Source organism: Pagrus major, chromosome 2, assembly GCF_040436345.1.
Source record: "Pagrus major chromosome 2, Pma_NU_1.0".
Lineage (NCBI taxonomy): Eukaryota > Metazoa > Chordata > Actinopteri > Spariformes > Sparidae > Pagrus > Pagrus major.
Window position 1 is genome coordinate 30,957,235 of NC_133216.1, and position 15,755 is coordinate 30,972,989.

General features: G+C 41.0%; 2 protein-coding genes across 4 annotated transcripts; one reads left to right on the forward strand and one right to left on the reverse strand.

Moving 5' to 3' along the window:
• Window positions 1-2,381: 2,381 nt before the first annotated feature.
• On the reverse strand, window positions 2,382-6,751 carry ift20 (intraflagellar transport 20 homolog (Chlamydomonas)). Its single transcript, XM_073487298.1, has 5 exons — window positions 6,471-6,751; window positions 5,599-5,736; window positions 5,407-5,492; window positions 5,084-5,187; window positions 2,382-3,197 (listed from the first exon to the last, which is right to left on the reverse strand). Exons 2-5 carry the CDS (start codon window positions 5,723-5,725, stop codon window positions 3,116-3,118), a joined length of 399 nt encoding a protein of 132 aa, XP_073343399.1. The 5' UTR covers window positions 5,726-5,736; window positions 6,471-6,751; the 3' UTR covers window positions 2,382-3,115.
• Window positions 6,752-7,763: 1,012 nt separating this feature from the next.
• On the forward strand, window positions 7,764-15,483 carry tnfaip1 (tumor necrosis factor, alpha-induced protein 1 (endothelial)). 3 transcript variants are annotated; one of them, XM_073492110.1, is made up of 8 exons: window positions 7,764-7,907; window positions 8,980-9,040; window positions 9,187-9,542; window positions 9,930-10,099; window positions 11,871-11,954; window positions 12,343-12,395; window positions 12,587-12,782; window positions 14,707-15,483. In XM_073492110.1, the coding sequence occupies exons 3-8, from the start codon at window positions 9,296-9,298 to the stop codon at window positions 14,935-14,937; spliced, it is 981 nt and encodes a 326-aa protein (XP_073348211.1). In that variant the 5' UTR covers window positions 7,764-7,907; window positions 8,980-9,040; window positions 9,187-9,295; the 3' UTR covers window positions 14,938-15,483. The 3 variants fall into 3 exon arrangements, with proteins under 3 accessions (XP_073348211.1, XP_073348220.1, XP_073348229.1); XM_073492119.1 differs by having other exon boundaries at window positions 7,764-7,903; XM_073492128.1 differs by lacking the exon at window positions 8,980-9,040.
• The last annotated feature ends 272 nt before the right edge of the window (window positions 15,484-15,755 follow it).

A 15,755-nucleotide genomic window follows, 5' to 3' on the forward strand; every position in this document is an offset into this window, starting at 1 on the left:
CTTATTTAACGAGGAAAAGTATAAAAACCACTGCTGTGGTCTTCAAATCAATCAAAAAATAACTATTGACCATTGACCATTGAAGTTTTCGAGTGAGGAAAAGACGGGTTCAATTCTGGTTTGACTGGCAGAGGGATACAGTGAGCGTCAGGTTGCTTCCATCCTTAAAATTTCTAAGACGGCGGTTCATAAGAACAAGGTCAAGCAGCAGACATTGGGGACAACAAAGCTACAGACCGGCAGAGGGTGAAAATGACTCTCCACTGACCGGGATGACCGTCAACTCATTCGAATGTCACTCAGCAACCATAGGATGACATCAAGTGACCTACAAACAGAATGGCAAATGGCAGCTGGGGTGAAGTGCACGGTGAGAATGGTTCGAAACAGGCTCCTAGGGGCTCAAGTCGTGTGAAGCTAGAAAAAGCCCTTCATCAGTGAGAAGCAAAGAAGAGCCAGGCTGAGGTTTGCAAAATACTATAAGGATTGGACGGGAGTAAGGTCATCTTCTCTAATGAGTCCAATTTTCAGCTTTGCCCAACACTGGTCATCTACTGGTTAGACGGAGACCTGGAGAGGCCTACAAGCCACAGTGTCTCGCACCGACTGTGAAATTTGGTGGAGGATCGGTGACGATCTGGGGGTGCTTCAGCTTCAGCAAGGCTGGAATCAGGCAGATTCGTGTTTGTGAAGGATGCATGAATCAAGCCACAGACAAGGTTATCCTGGAAGAAAACTTGCTTCCTTCTGCTCTGACACTGTTCCCCAACTCTGAGGATTGTTTTTTCCAGCAGGACAATGCTCCATGCCACACAGCTAAGTCAATCAAGGTGTGGATGAAGGACCACCAGATCAAGACCCTGTCATGGCCAGCCCAATCTCTGGACCTGAACCCCATTGAAAACCTCTGGAATGTGATCAAGAGGAAGATGGATGGTCACAAGCCATCAAACAAAGCTGAGCTGCTTGAATTTTTGCGCCAGGAGCATAAAGTCACCCAACAGCAATGTGAAGGACTGGTGGAGAGCATGCCAAGACGCATGAAAGCTGTGATTGACAATCAGGGTTATTCCACCAAATATTGATTTCTGAACTCTTCCTAAGTTAAAACATTAGTATCGTGTTGTTTATGAATGAATATGAACTTGTTTTCTTTGTTTCATTTGAGGTCTGAAAACACATCTACGCATCTTTTGTTATTTTGACCATTTGTCGTTTTCTGCAAATAAATGCTCTAAATGACAATATTTTTATTTGGAATTTGGGAGAAATGTTGTCAGTAGTTGATAGAAGAAAACAAAACTGTTCATTTTACTCAAACACATACCTATAAATAGTAACATCAGAGAAACTGATAATTTTTCCAGAGCTGTATGAATTAAGTAAATAATCAATGAATGAATTCCTTAAATGCTCAATTAATTAATTAACTAATTGTTCAATTAATTCATCAATTAATTAACAGACTGACTGACTGAATTAATGTGGAATTGTAAAATGCGTCCATCCCATCCTCGTCGTAATGTAAGGGAAATTCTCCTTTGTGAGGTAGAGAGATGCTCATTCTCCAAAGAATTTTAGAGTCAGTGTGATTAATCAGATCTCTTGAATACATTCAGCATGGAAGTGTTCTCTCCAGTCCTTCAAATGTCTCTGACTTAAATAAAGTAGTTACAAACTTTAGGACAGTTGTTAAATACTCCCTCCCAAAACATTGACCCCCTGATGTCTGTGTTGATACTGCCTTTCCCAGGGCGGTGACCCTTTGCTGTTTTATCTGAATTGCCCCTCGTGTGACTTTCTGACCCTTACACAAAAGGTGAAAGTTCTCTGCCATACACTGATTACAGAATTAAAGACTATTTAATTTCTCATAGTATTCACCCCCTTCAAGTCAGTATTTAGAAGCTGCACCTTGTAGATAGGTCTCAGTCAGTCCTGCACATCTGGACACTGCAGTTTTACTCCATTTGTTCTTTGCAAAACTGCTAAAGCTGTCAGGTTGCACAGGGATTGGGCGTCAACTGCCTTTTTTCAAGTTCAGCCACAGCCTGGACCTTCAGATACACGTGTCTTTATACTACAATCACTTGAGACACATTCACTGCACTCAGGTGGTTTCACTAATTGTGAGAATACTAGCACCAGTTGGCTGGACCCCTGTTGAATCAGGTCAGCCACTTTAAAGGGGGTGAATACTTATGCAATCACTTAGTTTATATTACATATTTTTAATTAATTGACATTACTTTGTACAAATCTGTTTTCACTTCGACATTAATGAGGGTTTTTTGTACATTTTTTGTCATGAAAGTGAAATTATATTGACTATAATTCTATTTATAAAAACAATTAAACGGGAAAACATCCAAGGGGGTGAATACTTTTCATAGGCACTGTATTGACAGCAAAAATGACGCATTTTATTGTACAATTTAATACAGTATTTATTCAAGTATAACCTTTTGTCATCTAAATTAATACATGAAGGACAATGCTGCACATAACAGAAATAAGAAATGTATTTGAAGAAGAGAATGTATTCCTCGTGTGGTCTGCCCACACACTGGTTGTACCACAACAATGGAATTAAAGCAAAAATAACACACATGATCAAATCCGGATGTCAAATTTTTTCTAATAAAGTCAAATGTATTTACAGAAGCATGCACATGCAGTATTTCAATTGATACAAAAAGTAGTAAAACTAGATATACAGAGTAATTCTTCAGTATAAATAGTATAAATAATATTCCTTTGTATAAATAGCTCCATCTTCTTTGATGTTGGTCTGAGATGATGAGACATTTGGTGTGTACAGAACTTCACGTTCCAAAAATATTCAAGCTTACATCACTGTTAATCGTCACACCTGCTGACCAGGGTAGGAACAACCACAGTAGGTAGCTGGCTGTTGCTTCACACACAGGTATGTCTGAAAAAAGATGTACCGAGGGGATGTAGATGTTTTCGGATGACGTTGGAGCTTTGGGATTGCTTCAGAAAAGGAGTTGCAGCAGAGTAATTCTCTGGCGGGGATATCATTGGCCAGAGAAAACAGGACAGGCACTCTGGGAACGTGGTCGCAGACATTTTCTCTGTCTCGGTTACATCCTCACTTCTGCAGAATAAACTGGTCGATGAACTCGTTCTGCTCCGACTCCACTTTGGACAAGGCCTCATACTCAATACGATATCTGAAACATGGAAATAGAAAGACGTAATGCCTTGTATAGTAGATACCATGATACAGTGAACACAGGTACGTACACTTTTCTACATGCACTTGGAAAAAGCAGATGAAACACAAAAAAAGAAGTTTGAATGAAAATGCTTTTAACTTCTATTTCCACCATTTATCCATGACTCTTACCTAACCCTTTTAACTGTTTGCCTTTTGCTAAGCTGTGCTCCATTAAGCTGTGATGTTGTGCCTGATATTACTAAGTGGCAAGGAAACCTGCTTAGATGGAGTGTACACAGCACAGCAGGGGCCAAATGTATAAACAATGCGTACACACGAAAAATGTACTTACGCCACTTTGCACGCAGATTACCAAATGTATAAAAATCCACAGAGGGTGAGACTGTGCGTACTGGTACACATTTTACCACACATCTATCACCATGTGTACCAGGCACGCAGTCTTTTCAGTCTGATTAGTGTGATTGTGCAAGTTGGCAAAACAGGAGAAGAAAATTGTGAATGAGTGTGACATTTTATTTAGAGCTGCTTTTTTCACTGAATTGTGTTGGGATCTAATCTATAGTTTAAAAAACCTTCACTTTGATTACACAGTAATTTGCAATTTGTTAACCTTGTTTTTACTGTCTTCTGTAAATATGTTTGTTAGTAAGCATTATGAAAATTATAATGATCTTTATGTAAAAAACAAATAAATGCATGATCTTTATCTACGTAAATGAAGATTATTTTCCTGTATTATTGGAGAGTAAGAATCCTTCAGGTGTGGCCGGCACTATGTAAGGGCTGTAGCTGTGCGTAATGGCCGGGCCAAATGATACAACAACTGCTCTGGTCTGCTTTGACCAGCGGCGAGGACATTGCCAAAACGCAAATTAGGTTAGACCGACTTCTCAGTGTCCTGGCCCATGATGATGACCGCTCATCAGGTGGAGAGTGTGCAGGGATCCCCTCTCCTCCTCAACAGCTTATTGACATTTCTCCTTAAAACGAAACTAAATTCTGGCCCTTTATATGCAAACCAGGTAATTGGGGGCATGTTGACAGCCATTTATAGTAAATTGTGGGGATGGCCAGACGACTTGTTGATGTGTGTAACATTTCAGGATGATTGAGATGTATGAGGAAAAGACACGTGGGAACAGACGTACGTAGGGTTTTTATTTATCTCACGGAAAGACTGCGTTTCCTGTTTTGTGTGTACTCAGATTTCTACACCTGAATATACACAGAGTTTCCTACATTTGGCCCCTGGTGTGACACTGAACCTCTGAGATGAGTTGTAAACATGTAAATATCAGTTAAGGCAAGCTTATAAACATCTTAAACCATTGACTTTTTCTATTTATGCAGCCATCATCCAGGACTGACTTTTACTTGAACGTTGGAAGGTTTTAATTGTGTGCTGAATGTAAAGTGGCCACAAGCAACTTTCATTTGTTGTTGATTCTAACGGCACTAATGGAAAAGGCAGTTTGAGCACCACCACCTCCTGTCATAAAGATCTTGATCTGTCTAGTGTGTGCATTTGTTTTGAAAGCGAATGAAAGAAAGCCATATTTTTAATACTGTTTTTCCTGCTTTAAACACAACTGTTTGCAGGATGCGTATCAATGACGTTACGTATCTATTTGTGGCTATGTAAGATTAATAACTGCAATATGATGATGGTGGGGAAACAAAGAAATAGCCAATTGTCTCACTGACGGTCTTGTGTGCTTATATGTAAGTCATACAGAGGCATCAGTATTAAACTGAGACTGATTCAGAACCTCTTAAAAGTCCCTTGTAGTTTAAATGGACAGGAAACCATTAATTATCCCACACAAATCAGCACTGTGTTGGCTGGGTTATGGAATCCATCCACACACTGTTTACCTCTCCAGCTGCATCTTCTTCTCAGCTATGAGAGCCTGAAGCTGCTGCTGTTGAGCCTCTCTTTGCTTTGCAACTGACTTCAGCAGGTTTCTGGCCCCAATTGCCTGAAGGAGAGGAACACAAGATCATTTGTATTACTGTAATAACATGTTGCTCTGATGATCAAACAGAAGCACATACTGTACAGGATACTTAATACACCTAGGGTGGGTTCAATGAGAGTTCAACCACATACAGGTGTTTTATAGCTTTAGCTATACGAGAAAGAACATCAACATCTTTTGCATTAGCCAAAGAAAAGCAGCTTCAAATTCTAATCTTACCTTCATCTTTTCTGTCTCTGCTTCTTTTGCCAATTCATCCACCAGCTCAATAAGACCTCCCACTATCTTCTGAAACTGGCCAATTTCTGCAAAGGAAGACACATATTTGTCGATCCTGTAGGACCTGTTGATGTTGGAGGACTAAAACAGGCACAGCTTAATTATGGACTTGATAAACTATTCAGTGCTTACTGTCCACAAATTCTTTACACTCTTCCTTGAGCTCTGAGGTCTTCTGGCTGACATCAGGCTCCAGCACCCGAAGCTTATTGAGGTCATCAAAGTAAAAGCCAGCCTCGGCTAATGGGTCTTTAGCCATGGCCGCAGGGCCTGTCACAAAGGAGACATGACAGATGAGGGATGAGGACCACGACTCAAATATAGCTTGTAGGCTATCCCGTGAGAAGTCCTCTCTTACAAGATATATTTCGCTGAATCCTGTAAGAACGATCCGTTAGATAACTGTGCACTGAAATCAACAGGCTTCACAGCTGATAACCAAATGCTGACGAGCTGCTTTTCAGACTCTCACACAGTGACAGTGTGTCTGTGAACATATGACCCCCATGATTCAAAATAACACATTTCATTGAACTGTGACCTTCAGTGAGAGACCATATGTTTAGCACGAACCTTTATCAATTAGACCCTTGGCTTATATGTAACGCTCCACGTCAGACACAGGCTGTAAGATAACGTTAGCTTTCTTCGAAAGATACCTGGTTGATAAGACTGCTAGCTTACACTGTATTATGCGTGTGAGATAATGACTTAACGCCAACGTTACCTTCGCAAAATGAATGGTAAGGTTATTAAAAAGGTGGGAAAGTATCAAATAGCTAGACGGTTCACATACTTTTGGGTGTTTTTCCACAGTGACCTATCCTAAAATTAGTTTTTATCAACTCAGCTAGTTAGCTACATGTCACTAGCCTGCTGACAAAAGCTAATTGGAAAACGTATAAAAACACACGCTACCCTTGTTAAGGTTACGCTCCTTGGATGGCTGACGGTATATTAAACCCTATTCAGCTAGTTTCGTGTCAGAAAACGATGTGTTTTACCTGTTGTAACCGTGATCGCCGTTAACGCAGATGGCTCTGTGTTGTTGGCTATGTGGCATAGCAAGTAAACCGTCAGCTGAAGCTCCTCCTCCTGCCGCTGCCAGGGAAACCAAACGCTGCTGTCGGCGTGCGTGTGCGTGCGTGGTGGCTGATGTCACTTTGCTCCTTGATCATTTTCACCACTCAGCAAACGTGCAGTTATATGTATCATAAAATCATACGACAGAATGACTGCAGATAGATTCTCAGTTTAAGTCGATGGGGTTTTATTTTGAAAGTATATCGGAAATAAGATTCTTTACCGTAATGTCGACAGTATAACGACTATCAAATGTTGCCTGACAGCCTACTATCAGAGCTTCAGAGATGATGTCCGGTCTGTGTTGTGGACTTCATTAAATCAAAGTATTAAAGATAACCTCTTACTGCCCAGTAAAAACAATTTATGTGTTGCCTGTCAGTTATTTCTGTTAATGTATATGATTTGTAAAATGAGACTCAATGGATTAGGTGCTACTAAATAAAAAACAACACAGAGGAAGTCAAAATGATACATTATTAAAGTCAAAATAAAAAACAAAAAACGAGGTCATGATAATGAGAGCATAAAAATGTTTGACTTTCTAAATCACATCAGTGAGATTGGTTACTTGATTGACTTGATATTGCCTTATTTTGATTTACTGTAAGGATTTTATTTTCCTCATTGGAGCACTGGAACTGGAATGTCTTCGTCTTTTTATACCAGTCCATGTTCCCCTTTTGAGAGGGTCCCCACTTTCACTCCAGCAGACCCTGCAACATTATCCAGCTAACTCACTAAACCTGCTTCTTGGAACAGTCCTTTCCTGACCACATCCAACAAACTAAAGTATGGCTTTTCTCCACTTTTATGGTGCACCAGTAGCCCAGCAATAGGCACTACTAACTCAACAGCAACCCAGTAAAGAGGCTGGGGGAAGAGCAGGGACAAGAGGATGGCTCCCTGTGTAAGGTGCCTACAGTTCTCCCCAGGATGGCAAAATATCAATTCTCCAATCAAGATGCAAAAATGATTTTTTTAAAAAGGGTTCAAATTGTCTTATTTGATCCTCAGAGAACATTGTAATTGTAAGTACCCTCTCCACGTTCTTTATTATCATCTTCACCTACATGAACTTGCAGTACCTGCAGTACATGCAGGGGATGGGTATTAGCCCTCGCAGTGCGTGTCACTGCCTGTAGAGGGCAGCATTATGCTTCCCAACATACAGCGTGTGGTAAACTCTTTCGAAGAAGAAGAAGGAGAAGAGAGTTTAACTTTACATAGTTTTTTTTTTACCACTAAAATCTTTGATACCCTTTTGGATATCTGTCTCACGGCGATAAAGTCAAGGCCGATTAGCCGGATGGTGGTGGGTTTGTCTGACAGCACATGAAGACAGCACGGAGAGGTCGGTGAGTAAACGCCAAAGCTCGTAAACTGATAGTCAGGTTACGTGTTGTTCACTAGTGGTTGTAGCTAGGGACGATAACGTTACGCACTCCATTGTAAAATCTGTCAGTTTAATGTAACTTTTGTTTAGTGGAGCATAACGTTACACATCTTGAGAATTTTGATCTTCCGGGTTTTATTATACGTTATAACCTATTCAGTGTGTGGTCATTAAAAAAAACCCACATTTCAATACATGTCCAACGTTTAGGATCGGTTAGTGTGTGTTGTTTTGTCACGCATACGTACTGAAAGTTTGCCCACCCTATTCAACTTTAGCTAACATTAGCTAAACACACCCACACAGGAAGTAGCGGTAACGTTAAGTGAGTGACGCAAAGCGAATATAGTTTTACAATACTATTTTGATACAATAAAGCGTTAAATGATGGAGTATCGACAAGACGAATTGACCAGAAGACCATAGCTAATTTCAAGTACAAAAGTTGTGTTATACAGTGTTGGGACTTTTGCTCACGAGCAAGAAAATGCTAAAACGGGCAGTTTTTTAGAGGGAGTTCAGTGTACATCTGTGTAACGTTACCACCAAACAGGACATCCGAGCTAAACCACAGCCTGTTGTTTGCTCACTTATAGTTGATTAACTAAGACAGCCGACTTTTAGCAAAGTAAGAGCAAGTACACTTGCTGTTGGTAATTTGTTAAGTTGGGTAAGCTATTCTTCACGAGTCAAGTCTATTTCTTTGGATACTTCGTCGAGACTCTGGGTGTATTTTCGAGTGTAAAACAAGCTAGCCAAATAACTTCAAGTGGACAGCCATTGGAAGTTAAACCCTAATGTCTCATAGCTAGCACTGCTGTACATGACATAATAAAACAATTTAAGATGTTAATGTCGTACATATCAACATTCTGATAAAATGTTGATATGGGGGACCACTGCCAAACTGTTAGATATTGGATATCAGCTGTGAATTTGAATTAAGTTTAAGTTAAATGAGCTGCCTGCCCTGTAGATATGGTCATCATTTCTTCTTTAACTCAATGATATGTGCCCCTTTGCTGCTCCTCTAGTTTCCTGCCTAGCCACATTCCATTTAATGGGAAGGGGAACTGAGGAAAAGATAACAGTGGGGTAGGTGGCTTCCTCTGTATTGTGATACATACCTTCAACCACTGGGTGTCCTGCTTTACCTGCAAACAGTCTATCAGCAGTGACCTTTCCTGTGTTGCTCCATAGAGAATTTTCAGCTCCAGTTAAGAGCTCTGTGTTTTTGCCAGGAATGATCTGGAGCAGTGAAAGGTTGCGGTGGCCTCATCAGTAGCTGTCACCACGGCGGGGTACCTTCGGACCTCCGTCTGCAGGGTGGTCATCTACCTCCAAAGGGACATGTCCGGGGACAGCTGCCTGCCCCAGCATCACACCCAGTCCGACTGCACCTCCCCGCCCCCTCCTCTGGCCTGTCCCAAGACCAAGACCTGCAGTTATCGAGGAGCGCTGGGCCTGGGCAACAAGTATGTCCGACTTAACGTTGGCGGGAACTTATTTTACACCACGCTGCAAGTGCTGACCAGGCAGAACTCCATGCTGAAAGCCATGTTTAGTGGAAAGAAAGAAGTGTTCACTGATAAAGAAGGTAAGCCATTTGTGAACTGCAGGCACCAGTTCACTGTGACTAAAATCCATTTTGCAACAAATATACACAAACAGTGAGTGATTACAGTGTCATGACTGATTGTCTGTATACTTTTACAAAACACATGACTCCATATTTGATGAAATTAGATCACAAATGTCTTCTCCACCACTAACACTTCACGCTCATCATGATCACAACGGGTCCAGCTGAGAATGAATGAGCTACAGCATCATTTTTCCTCAAAGACAATGGGCCTCTTGTTATGTTGACAACACATTGTTACATTTCAGTGACAGTCTGCAGACTCTGTTGATGCCACAGCATTGTTGTGCACCAGTGGCTTGGATGTACATATTGTCAGCATGCTCTGTTGTTTCCGTTCAGGTTGGATCCTGATTGACCGTAGTGGGAAACACTTTGGCAGCATCCTGTGCTACCTGCGTGACAGCACGGTCATCTTACCCAAAGGTCGACAGGCTGTCCAGGAGCTGCTGGCTGAGGCAAAGTATTACCTCATCCAGGGCCTAGTGGAACTCTGTCAAAACACCCTGCAGGTCAGTCACATACACACTGAGCTTATTTGAAATGATGAGAAGATAGGATCTGTAATTGTATTAAGTCTTCTCTGGACAGTTTGTGTATTAGCAGATGGGTTGTGGTAGTTAGTTATATTTATTGTAATATTATGCAAATTGAGATCTCAGATCACAAGAATCCAGTGATTCTGTGTGGAATTCAGGCTATAAGTAACTGTTAATGCAAATAATTAATTAATTAATTAGTGACAATCTTCAGAATAGAGTGAAAATGAATACACTACATGAAAACTCAGTGTAGGCAATACAAGAATGAATAATAGCTATGAAATCCACTCTATTTTTAGTTCTGTATTTAACTTCATTAAATCACTTTTTGTTCTTTCTCTCATTTTCTGTCTTTATTTTGTTATTTTATAGACTGATTGAGAAGCTACTCAATGACTCACTGAATTAAATGTCAACATCCCCACAAAATTACATCCAGAGTTCTGTTACTTGTGACAGCCAGTGTTTGCCTTTAGCCTTTATGTAATGATGTCCACATGCTGTGGCAGTCTGGAGGCATGTGTTTGACTAATCAGTGATGTTCAGCATCGAAAACTCCACCTGAATATTTTCACTTGAGAACACTAACTTGGAAGCAGCTTAACTTTCTGCTGTTGAATTTCAGGTCCAGTTCCCAAACAGATTAATTGCATATAAGAAAATATTGAACTGTGAGATTTGTCAACCACTTCAGTTCTCTTTCTACAGAGATGTCAATTCATACATTTGGCACTTTTTTGAAAGCGTTGGAGGCAGTGTCACAAATTCAAGAATGGGACTGCTTTCAGGCAATTTGGATTTACAGTATTTTTGCCTCAGCATGTTAAAGTACCTTGCCAGGTTATTGCTTCACTGGATTAGCAAAAGAAAATCTAGGGATGGCAATGTCTGTCAGTCGGTTGGTCTACCACTTTGGGCCACACTGAAATATCTCAGGTTGTACAGTGTGTAATCAGCGAATTTTAGCATGCTAACCAGCCAAAGTAAGATTGTGACAAGCAATGTCATTGTGAGCGGGTTAGCATGCTAATGGTAGCATTTAGCTCAAAGCACTGCTGTGCCTAAGTACAGCCTCACACATCCTCACGCAGCTGCTGCTACGGTTTGATTTATCTATAAATGGTTTCTTTGTTGATTTATCATAAATGTATTTTATCACAATAAAATACCATATACCATGATAGAGGATTCTACATCCTACTTAGTATTTACTTCCTTTGACATTATCTAAGCCTTCCTTCAGTTTACAGTTTGTGGTTCGCATTGCTTTGCCATGACTGTGTGTTTGCTGCAGTAGTGAGTTCAGTTCAGCTCTACAACAGCATTACTCTGGATCATAGTGCATCTAGGCTATAGCAGCAGTACAGGTTGCTGCACCATCTGTGAAGTCTAATGTCAGTGGACGTTCATCATGCTGACAGGTTCACAGGAAAGTCTGCTGGACTGCCAAAGTTTACACATCCTTCCGTTTCCAGTGGGACAGTCCGTGAGGCAGCAAGACATAGAAATCTAAGCTCACCGGCTGTCGTTCATTCATCATCATGTCAAGTAGTTTATGAATGAACAACACACAACCTGCCTCCTCTCAGTTTATAGCTAGGCAGCATACATGCCAGCACCCAGCACATGTGCACATGTACGCACGCATGAGCCCATCTTATGTGCACTACAGTACAAATAGCACTTCAGCCCTGCCCATGAAACCTTTAACTCCCAGTGTATGTTGGTTTGTGATTGACAGGGCAATAAAGAGCAACCCCTGTGTGTTATACCTGTGGTCACCTCCAGTAAGGAAGAGGAGAGGCTCATCCAGTCTTCTGCCAAGGTAAACACAGCTTCCACAGCTGGAATTTATTTATTTGTGATGGATCTGGAATCACTGCTACTGAAAATATAATTAGTTTTTCTTTAACAACATCTCCTCAAGTTAGATCCTGCCTCAGTGCTATGTTACAACCAGAAAAATATCAGTAAAACAGCATCAATATTATCTTGTGATTGATCTGGCTTTCATGAGATTTGTTGTTGTTAATTAAAAGATAAAATAACATTAATCATATCCTTAAACTTTATTTGATGTGACTTTTCTGCTCTCTTGTCATGGTACTCTTGCCAAATGGTTGACGCCTACTTGAAGTGAATTCATAGTTGGTGCATTTCAGTAATAAATCAATGAAATTCAGTTAATTAATCAATCTCTTTTCTTCTGTTAGCCCGTGGTCAAGCTGGTCTATAACAGAAGCAATAACAAGTACTCCTACACCAGGTAAGATAGCCTTCCCCCAAAGGCCCTCGTGCTTCCATTATTACAAAGATAATCAATTTATTTCTTCTTCAAAGTACTCAGCAAGGGCAGCACTAATTTTTCGAGCTACTAAAGTAATGAGCTACAGGCCACAGCATGGAGTAAATGATGATGCACTTCTTCTCTACATCAGTTTGCTTTTGTCTCAACAGTAACTCGGACGACAACCTGTTGAAGAACATCGAGCTGTTTGACAGGCTCTCTCTCAGCTTCAACGGCCGTGTCCTCTTCATCAAAGACGTGATTGGAGACGAGATTTGCTGCTGGTCCTTCTATGGTCAGGGTCGCAAGCTGGCAGAGGTCTGCTGCACCTCCATCGTCTACGCCACAGAGAAGAAGCAGACCAAGGTTAGGATGAGCTAGGGCGTGTTCAGTTTATCTAGAGCATTAGAGTTAGGATTGAAAGGATCGATTGATAGAGCAGGATGAAAAAAAGATAATTTCTGTTAAAGTTCGTAAAGGTTTCTTTTTATATTGGACGCGGGAGCAGACACCAGAATAGGGGGATAGTTGAAATAAATGTACTTGTTGAGGTAGAGGCAGTCAAAAGTGGCAGGTAGCTCAGGCTCCGGCTGGCGAATCCATTAGAGACGAGAGGGAGACTCACTAAGGTGAAGGTTGTGGGTTAGTAGAGGCTCCAGGGAGTTCCGCGTAGGCTGGTGGCAGGCGTACTGTTGGCAGAGGTGCTGGTGGCGGGGTTGTGGTGTGGCAACGGAGCTCGGTTCAGAGTAGAGGTTTCACTAGAGAGTGAAGGAGAGGCAAGGTTAGATGAAGCGAGATCACATGACAACTACAGAGACTCAAACAAACGAGAGAGGGTTCGACCATGTAGAGTAGACAGAATAATCTGGCAGCGAGCAGAAGGAAGACCAGGGTATATGTGCTGGCGCTGCTGATTAGATGCGCTGCAGGTGTGTTGACAGGTAGCTGCACCGTCCCACCGGAAAACCACGCCCAGCCTCACCAGAGCGCCTCTGAAACCACACAAGCAAAGCAAAACGCAAAAAAAGCCACCAAAATAGTCCAAATCATGACACATTACATGTAGCAATACTTCCTCGTATCCAAATTAATCTCATACTACTAAGTCTGACCTAAACGTCAATGGTTAATGCAAAACCATAATGTTGTCAGTATACATATTGTTCTTCTTGCAGCTGCAGCAGTACAAAACAGTTTAATTCCAGGAATTGTTGTGTACATATAACAGCTGCAGTCAGTCTCTTACACCAAGTGGCCAAACATGGAGATGGATGCTGCACATTGTTGGTATAAACTAGTGAGGGCATCAACACACCAAACTACATCATCCCATGATATAAGTTTAACGTCTACATCAACATTAATCTGTAAACACTGTATTTATCTCCAAAATGCGGCGTCATTTTCACAGTCAGAGTGCAGGTGATGAAGAGGTGTGGGTGAGGTGGCTGGAGAAGGTGTAGAGTGTGTTGCTCTCCAGTGCTCTCTGCACAGCAGGGCCATGTGTTTACAGAAGAAAGTTTGTTCAAATAAATGATTCAAAAACCAGTTTGAGCAGCACTTTGTGAAATATTTAATCGATTTTTTTAAAATATTAAAATTAATATACCAATGCAATATACTAATTGGATGAAGTTATAGGATGCAATCTCGAAGTGATGATAATTCCATCAGTTAGTCATGTGGTTGATGGGATCAGGAGTCTCAAGATAAATATCCCAGAAGTGGGTCACACTTTTCAGTCAGCTGTCACCGAACCCATCCTGGCATGATGATTTCAGCAGAAATGTAATGAAAAAAACTTCCCTCAAAACAGGGCGAATGGGAAACATCAAAAACAAAGGCTACAGAGTTGAAGTTTAACAAGTATATAATGTGAAAATAATAGCGTTGTCACATTTCATCACATGTCAGTGGATGATGATAAACTGTGTGACGTGAAGTGCTGAGATCTGTCCACATAAAGGGGGCACCGGAGTGACCAAAACTCTGAAGTGTTGTGACAGACAACACTTACAAAGTAATTGCATGCTGTAGGAACAGAAATAACTCTTAACACATAGAGAGCCTGGAGGTCTCTTTATATTAAGCTGGATCCTATTTGTACTAAGTCAACACCAACAGAAAATGTGGATTTTATGTGTGTTTATTTGCAGTTTTTCTGTGTCAACAGTTATTTTACTTTGCTTGCAGGCATGAATGAAACTTTGAACTGTAAGCTGATGTATTGAACATACATTAGTATTAGTATTATATAGAAATAGTTTGTGTCTGTCTCTTCCTACCTCAGGTGGAGTTTCCTGAAGCTCGAATCTATGAGGAGACTCTGAACACCTTGCTTTATGAGACGATGCCGCTGCCTGACAACTCCCTGCTGGAGGCCACGCGTCGGAGCTACACTAACTGTGGCTCTCATAGTGAGGAAGAGGAGGGACCCGGAGGAGCTGAGCTCCGTGAGCGTGTCCGACGAATCCATGTCAAGAGGTACAGCACGTACGACGACCGGCAACTGGGACACTGAGACTGAAACCACAAACAGCTGGACAGAATTCAGCTTTTCACATTGATGATGAACATTCAGACATGAAATGTGTTGATGATCACACGTTTCTCTTTTGAATTGTTTTACTATCTTACTCGTTACCACTATCGAAGAAGCCCAAAATGCGGCCTTGGTGTAATTGCATCTGCCTTTTTACTGCAGATAGTTGTGATGTTGTCTGCTCTGTACATCATAATTTATTAATATATCAAAGGATTCAGAGCAACTACTTCAAATATCCAGAAAATGTAGGTTTTATATGAAATGAGTAGATTAGTAGTGGAGGAAAAATCACTAATATGCACTATTTCTAGAAGAAATATTGTTACAATCATGGCACTTACACTCCCAATCAGCAGAGAGCATGTTTCATATTTATAGATTGTATTTCTCATATCCACATTTACAACAGCCTGTTAATTACCAAAGATGAACCAGAAGTAGTGTGCTTCTGACATGTTTTAATGCAGTTTACCATAATGCCTTTTTCCAGTTGTGAAGATAAAATTTCTTGATATTCAACAATTTTTGTCTTTGTTATGTTTCTAGTTGGAGGGAACATTTAACTGGTTATGAAACAGTCTCAGTTTAATACTGATGCATCTTTATGGCTTACACAAGCAAACAAGACCATTAGTGAGAAGATGGCTATTTCTGTACAGTTATTATAGTTATTCTTAATGCCTGTCACCATGTCCGACTTCTTCGGTTTGGATCAGCCATATAAAGCCGAATCCCTGTATCCACACTGACAGACTCACAGACTTTGAGGCGCGGTCCTGGTAAGTCTGTGAGGG